Source organism: Rhinopithecus roxellana, chromosome 9, assembly GCF_007565055.1.
Source record: "Rhinopithecus roxellana isolate Shanxi Qingling chromosome 9, ASM756505v1, whole genome shotgun sequence".
NCBI lineage: Eukaryota > Metazoa > Chordata > Mammalia > Primates > Cercopithecidae > Rhinopithecus > Rhinopithecus roxellana.
In genome coordinates, this window is record NC_044557.1 from 48,726,633 (window position 1) to 48,745,099 (window position 18,467).

An 18,467-nucleotide genomic window follows, 5' to 3' on the forward strand; every position below is an offset into this window, starting at 1 on the left:
AACTTTGATGCCATTTCCTCCAAAAATGTACTTACATAACTAATATATTCATCTAAAAACAGTCTATGTAATTTTCCTGATGTTCATTTATGTGGTTGATAGTAATACCATCCATAATAAGTTGCATTTTTCTAAATGGCATTTATTGGAACCATTGAGTTAAATTCATACTATATACAGGTGTTATAATATAAAATTTTTCTTAAAATACAGTTTATACTAGTATGCAAAAACAATGATTCAGGGATACTAGCTTGGCTCTAGTGAATAATGTGACTGTTTTTGTGTCAACATTCTTTCCAACCATCTGCTAAGTACAATTCAGCTAGCAATTATCTAGCAATTAAGGCAGCATGTCAAAAAACTTAATTGCCAACTCAACCAATTTTCATAGTTATATTAATGATAATAGCTATGCAGCAAACTCAATTTAATAAAAATGCTTTGAACATAAATCTCAACAATTCTAACTTGTTTTCTGAATCATAGATAGCTTTTTGAAGTAGAGATGAGATGTGCAGAAAAAAATATTTGAATATGAGGATTGGAATGTAATATTAAATTCTTTCCTTTCACGGTTTTTTAAAGCCTTAGGCATTTTCCCTTATCAGAAATACTTACCTGTAATTTGTACTTCTTTTCCTTTGATAGTCATTGTTTAGCTAACTACAACATGTGCCCCTAACTAAACAGACTTCTTCATTCTTAAAATTGGTTACTGAAGAGATTGGAAGCATTCCCTTGGTATGTCAAATTAGGCCTTCTTTTTTAAGAGATATATTAGAAAACAGCCAAGGTTATAAGATCAGGAATTTTAAGTTGGAATTCCAGCTCTTGCACTTATTACTGTGTGACCATGAGCACTTATTTGTTCCTCAGTTTCCCCATGTGTAAAATGATAAATAAGCCTACATTGCAGTATATTTCAAGGACTAAAGTTAATGAATCTTACATAGCCAGCACTTCATAAGCACTCGCTAACTTGTAGCCATTATAAACCTTTATGTTGTAATCCATAATGTAGGTGTCTTTTAGACATAAGCTGCTGGTTTTTTGGCTTCTAATCGACTCTTCAAAAAAAAAATCTGATACTTATTTCTCTGTTCACAAAAGAAATGCTATGGTCATCCATCACTCTGACTTAAAGAAACCAACAGACTCCAAAATATGTCAGTGTTCGAAGGCTGCCCTCCTCCAATAAGCACTGGAAGACTTCACATTTCATTTTTCTCTTAAAGACTTGTCAATATAAACACAAACAATTTTCTTCTCCGAAAATTTCAGATCTCACATTTTACTTTGACTTTGTGGTATGGGATTGTCATGTAGAATGTGGCAAGGAAGTTTTTCAGTTTTGTTTTGTTTTTTTAATTTATCTTGGATTTATATTTTTGTTACCATCGTGCGCAAAATTCAGCTGCCACTTTAACCAAAAGAATTTGACACATTTGACATCTTTTTCCTTAGTTGATTCCACAATTCATTAATATATTCAGCAAACACTTAATTTGTGATTAAGGATCTGAGTTAGCCACCAGGTAAACAAAGATGAATAATAAAAATGTTTCTGCCCCAAAGAAGCTTTAGTGGCAGAGAGAGAAATGCACATACACACACACACACACACACTCACATTGACAATAAACAGTGATGACTAGAAAAATAACTATGCAAATAAAGAGAATTGTATAGTTAAGAATAAACTAAACAACATTACTCATCTCTAAGAAAAGTAAAATTAGATAATTATTTATAAAAAAATAACAAGTTGCTTTATCTCTATTTCAGCAACATAATTACTGAATCAAAACTGCCTATTAAACTGTGAACCAACAGTTAAAGAAGATGTGCTTTCATGTGTGATTTTATTCATGGAACCTATCATTGTTTAGTGATTATATTTCCCATTGAGATGACAAAAGCTATGTTCACTTCCTATTACTAACACATAGGCTGATGATTGTATTTGTTAAACTCCTATAAATCAATTACCATTATAATTAAAGCTTTTGTTTTTTTTGCTCAACTCAGATAATGACTTCCAAGCATTTAGCTTTCAAGTTAATGATTGGATGATGAGAATAATATATAAGATTTTTTGCAGTGAACTGTATTAATATACCACTGCCTTTGAAATACATCAGAATCACATGTATGTTGTATATTAATACAAAAAATAGAGTAACTGTGTCTATGTACTATGTACTGTATTAGTTTGTTCTCATGCTGTTAGTAAAGACATACCCAAGACTGGGTAACTTGAAAAAGAGGTTTAATGAACTCACAGTTCCATGTGGCTGAGGAGGCCTCACAATCACAGCAGAAAATGAAAGGCATATCTTACATGGCAGCAGGCAAGAGAGAGTGAGAGTCAGGAGAAATGGGAAAACCCTTATAAAACCATCAGATCTTGTGAGACTTATTTACTCTAATGGAGGAAACCACCCCTATCATTCAATTATCTCCCACCAGGTCCCTCCCACAACACGTGGGTATTATGGGAGCTACAATCCAAGATGAGATTTGGGTGGGAACACAGCCAAACCATATCAGTACTAGACTATGCCTGTCTAAACATAGAACTAAAAGGGCCGTTTTGAAACCAAAATTCAAAATAATCTTTGTAGTGCCCGATTCTTAATGATCAATGGGGTGAATAATTTTGACATGGGAAATTTGTCTATAGCAATCAAGAAATAAATATAGATTCAAATCAAGAACTGTTTTGAACCTGTTATAACACGTTTGTGTGGTCTTTGCAGTTTAAAAAACACATTCACATCTTTTTCTTCATTAGAGCACACAGCAATTCTCTGAAATAGATGTTATTTTCATGCTTACCTTTTAGAGAAGAAAACCACAATTAATAGGACTAATAATTAGCAGAAGTATGGATCTCAAACCCTATATCCTTCCTGATACCTTACCTCTTCATGTGCAAGGCATTCAGTGCAGGCTACACAGCACAACAAAATGTTTTGATAACTGACTTGTATTGTGCTTTTCAGTTTACAAAAGATGAACCTCTATATCATCCCCTTTTAGTGTGACAACGATCTTCTGAGGCAATAGCTCAAACTTCCAGGAAGCTTAAACACTAATGAAAAAATAAGTAAACAGAACTAACTATAAGACAGCATTTGATCGGGGCCTTGGTTGATCAAAGAGGGAAAGATTACATTCAGCTGGGAAGATCAGGAAAGTCAGCTTTCCTGATACAAGCTGAAACAAATTGATACATGAAGCCAGATGAGGACTATGCATCTTTAAAGTCGGGTCCTACAGGGGTCCTTTGAAAATCTGCTATGCTTCCTTGACCAGAGATCTTCTAGAGAATAAATTATATATTATATATAAATATTATATATATCACACACACGTATATGTTACTTTCAACATCAAAACATAAGAGTTCTCAAAAAACAAATGTTTCTGGAATCATTAGAGAAGAAATGGATATGCTAGGCCAATTGAATTCCTCATATTTGTCAGTCTTAAGCAAAAGTCCATTTATGTGTTGTAACAAAAAGATAAACACAATAACCTAACATTGAGAATGTTTGGTTTGATAAACACAACAACCTAACATTGAGAACGTTTGGTTTTAAAAAATTTATAAGATTCAAAGCATTTTTCACTGCATAGAATTATAAGAATCCCAAATTTCCATTTCTCCCTCTTTCTTAAGGTACCAGCACCAGGTTTTGAAAGCTAGGGCATTTCAAACAAGCAGAATGGTGACATACAGTGGCAAAAGGTGAGGGGTTTAGATGATATGTACAAAAACTTTTTTTAGGAGGAAGAGTGGGGGCCAAAACCAGAGTAGCCACCTCCATTGTGCAGTCAAAGGCTCAGTGATAGGAGAGGCAACAGAATAGAACAAGAGATGTGATTATTGGTAGAGGACTCAAAACTGTCCAATGCTCGAGCTAGTCGACCTATCACATCGTTTTCTCAGTGGAGCCTACTCATAGATGTGTATGTGGGTTAACCTAGGTTACAGAACTAGAATTGTAGAGCACAATGAATGATATCTGGAAGGAAAATGAGAATAAAACCTACAAATATTCAGTAAGAGTAAAATTGAGAGTGTTTTTGGTCTTTCTTGCCTTATTTACCTTCCTTGTAATTCAGACAACTGAGTCTTCTCTAGATTAAACAGATTTTTTAACTCACTTTTACCTTCTTAAATTGGATAATTTTCTATATTTAGAAAAAATCTTGGTTATATTTTACAATAACCACTTTATAGTCTTCATAGGACTTTCTGTGCTAAATGTTATATAGACATTAGGAAAAATGGGAAGAATTTATATACCACACTTCCATCAGTACATCTGTATATGCATATCAAGATAAAAAGTACAGTTTTAAAAGCAGAGTTCACATCCTTACTGCACTAGTAATGTTGTTAAATGGAGAAATTTGAACCTAATAAGTTGATTTTAAAAACATCAAGACGTGTATAGCTTGTGTCTATTTATATGAAGTAAATGTCTTTCTCTTAATGAAAAGGAGCCTGTTTTGGTCATTTATGATACCCATAGTGATTATTTGCAGCTTTGGTTTGACCCACCAGCTCCTTTCCTCCTCTGAATCATAGGCTCAGCCCCATGAGTGTTATTCTCTGATCTGAACAGGCCTCTTGATCTACGCTTACTGTTGTTGTTATTCCTTCAGCATATTCACAGTAAGAGCATACCATCTCCCTTTTGTATCTAATAGAACACATTGATGTAGTCCTTTATAATTTGCAGAACATTTCCCAAATACAAGCTCTGCTAATTCTCACAGTAAAACCCAGAGGTAGGTATAGATGAAGAAGGAATGACTTAATGTGTTTAAATGACCTAACCTGACCAAATGGCCAAAACTTAGACTCAAACTCAATGTCTATAATTCAGTGGGTAAGAAACAAAGCTACAGCTAGAATCCTGTCAACTAGAGCTCAGAGTAACTAAACTCTGACAACAGAGGCAAGGCACAACAACCCTCTACTACTGTCTTATTTTCAATAAGCTTTATCATTTGGAGAATTAAAATGCAAGAAGGTATAAAATTATTATTTTAATTGTAAATAATTTCTTGGAAAGAATACCTGCTTATTTGTACATTATATTTCTATCAGTTTGTTGATTTACATATTAGTTGTTTGAAGTTTTGTGCTGAGACAAAATGTTTATATCAGTGCTCGTTTTCCTTTTATCTCACATTATGAAAAAGACCAGAAATGAATACCCTAAAGTTACTTAGCTCTATAAACTACCTTTATTGTAATAAATTATCAAAATTTAGGCTATTTAAAAACTCAGATCAAAGGATAGATTAATAATCTGATTTTTAAAAACCCAGCAAAATTAGTGAAAACAACCAACTTTGGAATAGTCATGAACACATGGGAATAAGGTAGAGAAGGAGGAACATATGATGATCTAATTTATTGGATACCCAACATTTCTTTATATTATCATAGGAGATGAATACCACCCGCCAGAGGAAATAATTATGATGCTGTCAGCACACTTTCCATTTGAGCAGGTTTCTGTGAATGGAATGCACAGATCCTGACTAGAAGAAACTCTAATGTAGAGTGTAGCTTCGTTTGTTGAGCACTTATTATTTGCAAGTCACTATACTAACACTTTGATTCACTACACCAAACCCTGAAAGTGTAGGAAATTGTTGTCCTTATTGCATGGATGAGAAAACTGAGACACATGGAGGGTTAATCATTTTCACTTTGAACAGCATCACAAAGCTATTAGGTGATGAAGCTCGACTTTGACCCAGGTTGTCTGACCCCAGAATTTATGTTCTTAACCATTGAAGTTAACCACATCTGTCAACAGAATTTAGACTTTAAATTTTCAGGGTATTGTTCACATAGACATGTTTTTTGAAAAAACAACATATTTGCTTTTGTACTTTTTTCCTCAGTGAGCTTTTCTTTGTCTTTTTCACTTAGGTTTGAACTTGTCAATGAATTTTCTCCATCCCGCTTCCTTGAGTGAACAATTTCTATGATGAGTCTGATTTTTGCCATTTGTTTTTGCTCTATTTTCCTCTCAGAAAGACCATCCTTTTTAGAAAGCACATATATAAAATAGCCAGAAAAATCAATCTATTTATGTAAATCTTAATAATTTATGTACTACTACCATCTGGATTCCCTAATTTTTGCTAATTCTGTTACATATGCTTACATGTAAGTGCACATAGAAAACTGTACATGATTGAAAAAATTCAACTTAAAGCATAATGTTACCTTACCTTCTGTACACCTTTAGTAGCATACAGAGTTTACCCTTTCATGGACTGTTTTTTCATGGTTTATCCAAATGGCTCATGAGCAACCCAAGGTAGTAGTCATTTGCTTTTTCCCCCCCAGAAGCTCAGAAGAAGCAATTGGAAGAGAGTCTAGTGCTGATCCAAGAGGAATGTGTGTCAGAGATTGCAGATCACTCTACAGAGGAGCCTGCTGAAGGAGGGCCAGATGCCGATGGAGAAGAAATGACAGATGGGATAGAGGAGGACTTCGATGAAGATGGGGGTCATGAGCTGGTAGGAACAAAACATTTGGTATTCACACCCTTTGGGTAACAACACTAGCATGTTAGCAACTCATTCATTCTAAAATAATGATTAATTCATTTGGGGCTTATTTCTCTTATATGCATATATTTAAGGGAACACGAGTATAGTGCTTTGCACATAGTAAGTGCTCAATACTTTATTGCTAACTTAAAATAGGAAGGTCTAAATGAAGGAGGAAAATAAATATTATATAAGTGATTAGGTATATTTAAAGTCTGAAGTGAAAGATTCTCTCCAAAATGCTCCATTGCAAAAGGAACCTTGCATTTATGCAATTACAAGTGAACTATATGTGGATATAATATCCTGGTAACAAACTACAATATACTGGATGATACCTGGGTTACTAACTGATGATAATTATTTATACTATTTTTGTGGCCAACAGTCTTGTCTACAGTGTGCTCCCTAAGATGACACGTTGGTAGATGGCGAGTTCACCATTTTTAATTCCTGTACTGCCTGATAATCAGTTATTATGAGTTGGGAATTTGGCTAAGACCTGCTTCTTTACAAGTTGTATTTTCCTAATATTGTAATCGTTATACTGCTCATTTCCAGACATCCTTTCCTGCATAACCACATCACAGACTTGGTAAATGTATGCTGATGAGGATGTTATTTCTCATATTTTATCAAGCATGAAATTAAATATACTATCTCAAAGGACTGAACTAATAAAAATGATATGCGGGCAAGTTTGTGTGTATATGTTGCCAATTTCCAAATATCTATGGACTGATCATATTAAACTTGGCTTATCCCAGGTAAAAATCCAATTCCAGTTTGTTTTAATACTGTACCTTCTGTTACTTAACTCATTTTGTCATGGTGGTTGTTTTATCAAGTTTTAAAGACAGCTGAGTTGTATAGATTCTATATTGACTTTTAACATGCCAGCTCTGTTAAAATTCATGGCACCTTTATGATTTTTTGTTTGTTTATTTAATTAACTAATTATTTTTGAGACAGAGTCTCACTCTGTCACCCAGGCTGGAGTGCAGTAGCATGATCTTGGCTCACTGCAACGTCCGCCCCCCTGGTTCAAGCGATTCTCCTGCTTCAGCCTCCCGAGTAGCTGGGATTACAGGCACCTGCCACCACATCCAGCTAATTTTTGTAATTTTAAAACAGATGAGTTTTCGCCATGTTGGCCAGGCTGGATTCGAACTCCTGACCTCAAGTGATCTGCCAACCTTGGCCTCCTAAAGTGCTGGGATTACATGTGTGAGCCACCGCGCTCAGCCAGCACCTTCATTTAAACTTTTCAAATATGAGCTTTTAACAACCACCCCTATTTCTATGAAAGTCTGTATCAGTTTGCAGAACTTAAGCACCTGTTCTGAGACTGATATTGATTTCAGGAATCTGTTGATTAAGGATTAGAGTGAAGAACAAACAAATGTCCCAGCTTCTCCTTAGGCAGGACTACATGATTTGGCAGGACTAATTCAACAACATGATTTCCTCAACTCATTCTAATCAGACCTCTGCTGTCAGGATTTTACTCCTTGAGCTCTCTGGAGGCCTCCATGTTGCCATTTACAATGGTTACTTCTCTGTTCTTATTTTAACTTACTTCTCAGCAGAATTTTGCATAAGCTGACCACTTCCATCTTCTGAGAAATTCTCCTAATTTACCATTTGCTTATTCTCAGTTTCCCGTACTAGAAATTTTCCTTCCATGCTCCCACTTTAAATATTTGGGTAGCTCAGGGCTTTGTCATGGGCCATCTTCTCTTTCTACACCCTGTCCCAAGGTGTCTTCATCAAATACTAGAGTGTTAAATATTACTTATAGGACAAGATTCCTAACTTCACATTCTATCCTTGATCTCTTCATGGGACTCTAGAGTCAAATGTTTAGCTGCCTATCACCACACAGATCTCCAATAAACAACTGAAACTTAACAAGGCCAGAAACAGTCTTGATTTTTTTCCAGTCATTTTATTCTTTCCCAGGCTTCCTCATTCTGGTAAACAGCATCACCATTAACATAGTTATTAAAACCAAAGATTAAGATCATCCTTGACCACCACCTTTATCCTTAATTCTACTTCCAACTCACGCCCCCAAAGTTAGTTACAACTCCACGACGAGTACCATGACCCAAGCCACCATCCCTGCTCTTCAGATTTTCCATAATATCTAAACTGGTTTTCTTGCTTCAACTCTTGCCTCATGCAACCCAATCTCCACAGAAGAAGGGTAAAAATCTTTATAAACTATCTGTCAGATAATGCCATTTCCTTGCTTAAAACCCTACAATGTTTTTCATCATACATAGAATCAAGATCCCAAAGAGTGTGAATGTAAGTTGTGATGAGATTAGGTGAAGAATGCCAGTAGAGAGAGAGAACTTGGTGAAGAGAAAGATAAAAGTTCCCCAATGCTGAAAGGAAAGGAATCCAGAACATAAGTATATATACCTGAAGACTCCTCCACTGCAAGTGACTATGGTTAGTCTGAGGATGTTGTGGCAGGAGTTTGAGGGAGTTCAAGTACAAACTAGATAAGTCAGAGAGTGATAACCTCTGGGGAATGAGGAGAGATGGGCACTATCACAGATTTGAGGAGAATGAAAAAGATTTGAAAAGGCTCCTATGGAAAACACTAAAGATTACTAATTTAGAAAACATATAAAGATTGGCAGTGTTAGTAGTCAGTTAAGGTTAAAGATCAAGAATTAATATAGTATTTTGCAAACTTTAAAATGTATCAGAACTACTTAGAGAACTTTGTAAAAACACAGATTCTTGTGTCCCATTCTGAGAGATTCTGATTTAGCATGCTGAAGGGGGCTCTAGGAATTTGTATTTGTAACACGTTCCTAAATTATACTGATGCTGCTGGTCTGGGGTCACGCTTTGAGAACTACTGTTATGAAGTCATCAATCTGCCTTTTCTCCATTGGCTTTTATCAGCCCTTATGGAAGCATGAAGAAAGCAAACATGTTCAGAGTTGCATTTTTGTCAGATAAGTGCAAAAAAACAATAAATAAAAGGAGTTGAGGATATTAGTTTAAAAAGAGTGGCTGACTAGATGGGTCATGGAATATAACCAATGAGGAAGGAAGGGAACACGGTTGGGGCAGGGGGTTAAAAATGAGAAAATAAAAGCACAAAGGGAGCAAAAAGCCCCTATATATACCATTAAGGAACAGAGAAAGAGGAACTAAATGAATAAAAGAAAAACAAAGTCTCTACTTAGGGACCAAGATATTTCAGAGGTGGAGAGTTAGAGATGATGAGATGCTCCATGGGAGGGAGTGATGATAGAAGTGGGATCAGTGCCAAAGTCACAGCAGATGAAGAATTTAAGGAATGAGGGGCTCAGATGCAAGATGAGTCATCTAGATGGACATGAAGTCACTCCAAATATTGGATGAGAAAGTGAAAGAGTAAGACAGTTATCAAAAGGCTGACATGAAAGAGAGGGCATAGCCAATTTCAGTCCCAGATCTGTCATTATCAGTCCCAATTGAACTACCCAACCAAATAACTTCTCCTAGTCTCTCTTCACTTTCTTTTTTACAAAATAGTAAGGCAAAATCAGAAATTTCAAAAACCATTCTCTTTGATTTTTTACTCTGGATGCACATGTTTCCTAGGAGCAATATGTCTGAAAGAGCAAGACTTGACCATACAGTCATGGCAATAAATCCAAACCATGGTATCTGGACTATGCTCTAAATATACAGAAGTAGCTGATGAACTGAGCACCTGCCTGGAGGTACTCAGGTTTCCTTCCTCAACCCTGTTATTATCATTGGAGGCTTAGGGAACTAGACATAAATCCTGTCTCTAGTATATCATTTTGTTTCTAAGACTCAGAAAATAATAAATGAGGAAGGGTTTAACACTCAGTCCTTGCAATCCGAATTGAAACTAAGGAGTCTCTCCTAGTGATTGGCCAAGAGAAAATTCCTTAGTCTGGTGTTCACTGTTTTCTCCTTTCCAGGCTACTGAACCAAAACATCCTTGGCTCCCAAAAAGTGAAATAAAAACACAAATCTTTTCTTTTTAGATAATAAAGGGCACCATAGACTTGAACAGCAAAGATACAATATAATTAGAGATTTTCTCACAAAGAAGAGCTGGTATCCACATGCCCATTTGACTGCTCAGGGCAAATCCAGAATTCCATTGCAAAAGAATGAACAGGAAATAAGAACTGGATCTGAAGTGAAGGAGATTCAACAAAATGAGCTAGTAGGGTAGCTGTAGGTGGTGGGGCCTCTTGTGAGATGGTGAGAAGCCAAAGATAAGAACACAGACTATCCACATAATGTTTAGTTCTAAATATACACTGAGTGAAATTGATTTCCATGAAGCAATTCTTTCAACTAACATTTGGAAATCTATCATGCATGCACCAGGTGCTACCAAAAATGCAGGCATAACTAAAGTCATTGCTTTATGTATGAAAGGAAATGTTTAAGAGTATGATTCCTTGTCTCAAGTAGCTTAGTGGCTTGTAGAGAAAGGACTGATTTCCTGGCTGGGTGTGGTGGCTCATGCCTGTAATCTTAGCACTTTGGGAGGCTGAGGTGGATGGATCACCTGAGATCAAGAGTTCGAAACCAGCCTGGACAACATGGTGAAACCTCATCTCTACTAAAAATACAAAAATTAGCCAGGCATGATGGCAGGTACCTGTAATCCCAGCGACTCAGAAGGCTGAGGCAGGAGAATCGCTTGGACCCAAGAGACGGGGGTTGCAGTGAGTTGAGACTGTGCCATTGCACTCCAGCCTGCACACAGAGCAAAAACTCTGTCTTAAAAAAAAAAAGAAAAAAAAAAAAAAAAAACAGAGAGAGATGACTGATTTCCTCATGCACAAAAACAGAAACATGCACAAAAACAGAAAAACAAAACAAAAAACAAGCTTGGACTTTATAATTTATAAGAAGTCAGCCAAGACTAAAAATCTGTGATTCTATAATAATCTATACCTATATATTTCAGTAGTGCATACAAATCAAAATTTGGATTTATCTACAGTTAAACTTTGTATTGATGCACTATACGTACACTATGAAACCACTACTATAGTCGTGTTTCTGAATAAATCCACTAGCAAGTATTTATTGATTGACCACTGGGGATAAAGAAGGAAAATAAGAAAGATATGAACTGACTGCGGATAAAGGCCACAGACAAAAAATACAATGCAGCATGTCATGGTAAGAACCATATGAAAAACATAATTTACAGGTGGGGAACCAGACATAGCCACTATGGTCAATAAAGACTCCTGGCAGAAATGGGGTTGGAACTTTACCTTGAAGGATGACAAATTAAAGAAACGACATGTGCTAAAGTTGAATAAACAATATTCAAGTCATCCTTCATTGTCCCCAGATCATTTAATGCAAAATATATTTAAAATCCAAAATGCATTAGATAAGTCACATGATACATAAAGGTGAATTTTAAAAAACAAAACTACTGGAAACTTCACAAATACAACATTTCAAACTCTTTTATTCTCTTTATTTGTATCTACCAAATCTGTATTCCTCTTTATAAAAAATAATATCATCCAAAATTAAAGTGGTCTTTGCCATAATGGAAATACTATAGGAAGGCTAGTGCTTAACACAGTGCTAATTCAGAAAAGCAAATGAGCTCTCCTCAGGTGTATGGGAAAAGGCTTCTGTGAACACTCCAGGACATTATAAAGCTGTCAGATGTGTTATGCAGCCTTAGGCTAATCCAGTGTTTTCCAAAGGAGAGTTTTTGGTCAACTTACACTCAACACCTAGGGTGCTTGCTAAAAATGCCAATGTAGATTATCTCAAGAAGCAGCCCTGGAATCAAGCCAAGGTTTGAAACTACAGAGCTAAACCATCAATTCCCAGAGGAAACTATAGACAAGCAAAACATTTAAATGGATTAAGGAGAATTTGAGTTCTTTTGAATTCTACTTATAATCACTTTTCCTTTTACTGACTATACGCAATCAAATCAGGTAAATCTAGCAAGAATCCACAGTAGATTTACCTAGCTGAATTGTGTGATACTTAGACATGCAAGCTGAGTACTACGTTGTAATACATCTTTCAGGATTTAACAAAACATTCAACTAAGCAGTAAGTCACCTGGGCTTACCAGGTATTGAATTTCTATGCACACTGGGGAAGGTCTGGACCTCAAATCCAATCCTGCAGTTTAAGACAACTCAAAGCAAACATTCTGGTGCACCATTGAAAAACTGGAATGCATAAAGCATTCTGATCAATATTCTTGGTCTTTCTTTATGAGAAAGACTGAAAATGTCTCTTTCTTTTTGAGACTTTTTGTTTCTTTCCTAATGAAGTCCTTCACCTGGATGATCCCCCCTTATCAACTGTGCTTCTCTTTCTTATCATTTTGAATGAATGCTGGCTAGAGGACAAACAAGAACTTGTGAGACATGTTCCACAAAGGTAGTACCAACTGAATTAGTTAGAATTATAAATTACAAGGAAGAAAGTAGTACTTAATCTGTTGGATTTGGGCATGTATTTTAATACAGTATTCAAAGACCTTTATCTTGAACTCTGTCAATCCATCATATGCTGTCTTCCCTGTCCTACTGAGAATAGATAGTGAGGGCATAAAGAAAGCAGCACCATTATTTGAATGGAGTTAGGGATAGGATGAACAGCCATGGTGCATGTGTCCTGCAATTGACCTGGCCTAGGCGACCTGCATGAGTCATGCATGCCCACTGGCCAGCTATTCTCAACAGAAATGGGGTATGACTCAGCCTTTGATGTGAGGGAAAGTGTGTAATAGGCAGGTATCTCTGCTTCTAGCTTTCCATCTGGAATTCCACCTCTTCAAGAGCTCTAATCCCTTTGTAATAAGTGTCCCCTCTTATTTCAGACTTGCTACTCATGGCATCTCACTTGATTTAATCATTTTTATTGTAGTTAAAGAACTCTGCCATTAAGGCAAAATCTTTCCCAGAGGTTGGATGGCTTAACTGTTAGAAACAAGAGCTCTACCTGCAGTCTGACAGAAGCATGTTCAAAGTCCTATGACTTTGAGCAAGCCACTTGCCTGTGCCTTCACTGACTTTAGTTTTTCCATCTATAAAAGAGGGTTGGCAATAATATGTGTCTGGCTCACAATTGCCATGAGGAGTAAACGAAGTAATGTCTAAAAGGCACATACTTGGCACAGAGTAAGCATTTTGTGCTACTCTTTACTTACTTAATCTGTTTGATTTTGAATTTTGATTTTTGTATTTCAGCACAGCATTCAAAGACCTTCGTCTTGAACTCTGTCAATCTATCATAAGCTATCTTCCCTGTCCTACTGAGAACAGATATTTAAGGCATAAAGAAATCAAAACATTATTTGGATGGAGTTAGGGATAAGATAAACAATCATGGTGCATGTGTCCTGCAATTGACCTAGTCTAGGTGACCTACTACTATGACCTAAAAAAAAAAAAAAAAAAGACTTAGAAAGTCAGAAAGATTTTGCTAAGTCTTTTTTGTGTTGTAGAGCACTTGTATCCTCTTATATATTTTTTCCCAAAGTCAGAAAAACTTTGCCAAGTCTTTCTGTTTTTATTGTAGGGCATTTTTATCCTTTTGTGTATTTTCTGGTTTGTGTGTTTGCTTGTTTCTTTGTTTTGAGACAGTCTCTCTGTCACCTAAGCTAGAGTGCAATGGCATGATCTCAGCTCACCACAACCTCTACCTCCTAAGTTCAATTGATTCTCCCGCCTCAGCCTCCTGAGTAGCTGGGATTACAGGCACCCACCACCACGCCTGGCTAATTTTTGTATTTTTAGTAGGGACAGGGTTTCACCATGTTGGCCTCCTGACCTCAGGTGATCTGCCCGCCTCAGCCTCCCAAAGTGCTGGGATTACAGGCATGAGCCACTGTACCAGGCTTGTATTTTCTGTTTTATTGTCCCACTTAACTTCATGTATTTAATTTTGGTGACCCAAATGTTTCCATGTATTTCCAGACATGGGATAAATTAAGTCACAGTTATATTAATAATAAAAGTCTACTGGCTTTACCTCAGCTTCTGCATAGCTGCAATACCTTGCCACTCCCTCACAATCTCTCCTCGCTGCTTCTGGGGGGTCACAGAAAGTATCTCACCATGATGTGCTTCTTCTGCCTGCCCACTACCTGCCCTCCCCTTTGGGGATGCAGCCTTGCCACAGCCTTTGCTGCTGCCTTTTGTGGGAACCAGTATGCCTCTCTCACACTCAGAGGTGCAGGACCCACTAGGTGCAGTTGGTGCAAGATCCCTTCAGGTCTCATTGTGCCAGAGAAGCCACATCAGGTTCCACATTAAAGTTACAAGGATAATGCCCTGTCCCCAGCTCTAAGCTGGAAGTTGTCATCAAGACCCCAAGTAACACAGCTTAAAGCCTGGACCATGAGTTCTACTACAGAGCAAAGCAGCTACATGAGCTACTGACTGAATATTTTGCAATAACTCCCTGCTTCTGGCCTTATTCTTCTGCAGATTGTTCTCCAAAGAGCTGCCAATTTGGTTGTGTTAAAGCTTTAGCCAGGCTATGTCATTGTCCTTAAAACTCTCCAATAACTGCCTACCTTGCTTGGAATAGATACCTAAGTCCTTACAATTATCTACAAAGTCTTGCGTGATCTTGTCCCTGCTATCTCTGATCTGGCTTCTAGTTCTCTCCTGTTCACCCCACATCAGCTCTGTAGCTTCCAGGCAAGCACTGCTCAGCTCCTGTTTCAAGGCCTTGGCATTTGCTGCACCCCAAATGTGGGGACCAGGAGAACAGAGGGCAAATTATAAAAGGCCTTGATGCTTTGCTAAATGTTTGAAGTTTGCTGCAAGTTTGAAATGTCATATAAGTAAACCTATACTTACCTGTACATAAGAGAAAATTGGAATGCAATACAACCTAGTGGTCTGATGCAAAATTTTTGGAGTCAAATAGAAATAGGGTCTCCAGATTTAGCAAATAAAATACAGGATACTCAGTTAAAGTTGCATTTCAGATAAATAGTAAATGATTTTCTAATATAATCATGTCCCAAATATTTCATGAAATGTACCAAAAAGTGTTTTTATTTAATAAATTTGAAATTCAAATTCAGCTGGGTTTCCTGTATTTTATCTGGCACCCCTACAAAGAAATGGAATTGAATATTGGCCTTGAACAAACTGTTTAACTTCTTTCAGCCTTGGTATGAAAACAGAATAATAATACCCACCTCATGGGGCTTTTGTAACGATTAAAAAATTTAATGCATGGACTGCACTTAAAGTCACTGGCAAAAAGCAAACAAGTAAATTGCAGCTGTTGTTATCATTATTGCTATTGTTATGATCATCTCATTTTGCCAGTGAAGCTTTCAATAAAACATTACATTTCTAGCAACATAATCTTCATATGAAACTTTGTATTTTAAAAAATGCTAGAGTATTCAAATTTGTTAAAAAGCACTTCTTATTTGATAAGAAAGACTTCAGGAAACAACTGTAATATTCTGAGAAGAATTATGATTTGATTTCAGCTTGTTACATTTTCATTTGATTTTATAGTTCTCAGCACACTCAATTCAAAACAATTTATTTTTAAATTCTATTCTTATGGCTTTTTAAATAAAGATAACACTAACAGTATCCTGTGATGATATAGGGCTTTTGTTTCAGTTTTTGCTATAGATTTGTTCTCTGGCTCATGTGATCTAGCCATGAATTTAGTAACAGATGGTAACTTGTGGTTTATGAAAACTGAGTATGTGAGAAGCTTTACATATCACATTTTCTTTAGTCACCCAGACACTTATTCATTAAAACCACCACCAAAAGAATTTTTAATTAAATAGTGGAAACTCAGTAATGTGCCAGATACCGTTGGTTGCTTAAGATTCAAAAAATAAGACCTACTGGTTTCTGGTTTCACAGAGCGCTCTCTGGGTAGAAGAGAAGATGTTGCAACCAGAAAAAATAAACAAAACAGTATGATAGGTAAAAATGTCACGTAAGTCATGCAGTGGGGTATGGGAAGTGAGATGATACAGCAGACTTCACAAAGTCTGTGTAACATTCTAGTTGGTTCTTAAAGAATGAAAAAATGTATGCAAAGTAAAAAAAAAAAGAATCAATTGGTATTCCACACAGAGAAAAGAGAGTATATACAAGGAAGAAAGGTATGAAAGAATTGCAGAAGTTGTCAGTTTAGTTTGGCTTAAGCAGTGGAACTCAGAGGATGGCCCCAGAACCAGCAGCATCATATCATGTGGAATATTTGTAGAAATGCAGATTCTCAGGCTCTAATCCAGACTCACTGCATCAGAAACTCTGGGGTGGACCCCAGTCCTCTATGTTTTAACACGCATTCTAGGTGATTGTGGTGCTTCCTGAAGTTTGAGAACCCTGAAATACAACAGTAGAGTTTTCAAAACTGTGTGCACATGACATCACTGAAGGTGCATCTTTCATAAACACCAGTGACAGGGGCCACAAGCCGTAACAATTAAATCAGAGTTTCAGAAGGTGGAGCCCAGACCAAAAGTCTAAAGATGTTTTACAGTGCAGCCAAGGCTGAGAACCACTGGGATAGAGCACATGGTACATGAAGAAGAAACGGCAAATAGACACTTCACCAAAGAAGTAAACATATGAAAACTCACTCAAAATCATCAGTCTTCAAGAAAGTACAAATTAAAACCACAGTAAGGTAACACTGCACACCCTCACTCAGACTGACCAAAATTGGCTGATATAACCAAATGCTGTCAAGGAAGTGGAGCACTAGTGTATCATTGCAATTAAACAGACAGAGGTTGCCTGAAGGGTAAGGGTGAGGGGTAGGGATTGACTTTCCTGAAATGTCATTCCATACCTGATCCTGGTGAACATCCACTTTTATTTCAATACTCAGTTTTATCTGGAAACCTTCCTGAAATTCCAAGTTACTCAGGTGCATCCTCCACAACTCCCGCAAACCTCTGTTAGGACACTTCCTTCAGTGCTGCTACCTCTTTTTAAAATGTCTTTCTCTTCAACTAGACTTAAAACCATTTGAGCCAGGTTGTTCTTTCTTCATGGTGGATCCCTCATGCATAGCACAGTATCTAGCATTTTTATGGGGATGGATGAGTGAGTAGATTGAGGGATGTTGGGTTACCTGATGATTTTGACACACTGTGTTATGCCTCCATGCATTTACGTATGCTGTTCCCTCTGCCTGGAATAACCCATTCGTTCTACCTTCTATGTTTTGTCTCTCTGGCAAAAACATCTCCTCTCTTAAAGATCATTATTCTATGTCACCCATTACATAAATCTGTCCCCCAACGAGGACACATCCATTTGGGTTTGCTTCTTTCTTTAGGCCATGCTTTTTACATAGCTCCTCATACTTAACTTACTATATTGTAAGTAATGATTTTCCTTCTTTCTGGATCACTGATTTGTAAACTTCTCAGGGGTTGTTTTACTTTGTGTTTTTCCTCAGTGTAGTGCCTAGCATATGTTAATGTTCATAAATATTTGTTAAAGAAAGAGAGAGGAAAATGTCCTCAGATTACCTCAAATATATTATGAGCATTTTTAAGCACATTTTTATTGTCTGTCATAATCAGATTGTGTTCTAAGTATTACTTTTGTGTGCATTCCCTCTGTGATTTTGAGGATTATTATACAAAGCATAGAAGCAAACAGTTTTCATTATAGCTTAATCACTCGGTCATTCAGGCAGCAGCCTGAGTCTTGAAGGCACTGAGGAGGAACAACAGGAGGAGGCTTAAAACCAACACATCAAAGTCAACACAGCAGTATTGACTCTATCATGTTGGTTTTCAGTGGTTCTGAAATATTGTCTCCCACAAGTGATAGAAATGCAAATTTGAAGTAACCTGAATTTAG

General features: G+C 36.7%; 1 protein-coding gene across 22 annotated transcripts in view; it reads left to right on the forward strand.

The window, feature by feature from the left end:
- The window catches only part of RALYL (RALY RNA binding protein like), a 737,403-nt gene that overhangs the window by 697,356 nt on the left and 21,580 nt on the right, over positions 1–18,467 (forward strand). For 16 of the 22 annotated variants that reach the window (XM_030938231.1, XM_030938233.1, XM_030938229.1 and 13 more), the window contains one exon: positions 6,389–6,561. The exons of 5 other annotated variants lie outside the window; for them this stretch is intronic. In XM_030938231.1, the coding sequence (XP_030794091.1) occupies positions 6,389–6,561 (173 nt within the window). The remainder of the gene's footprint in view (positions 1–6,388; positions 6,562–18,467) is intronic. One more of the 22 variants, XM_030938232.1, reaches the window with a different exon arrangement.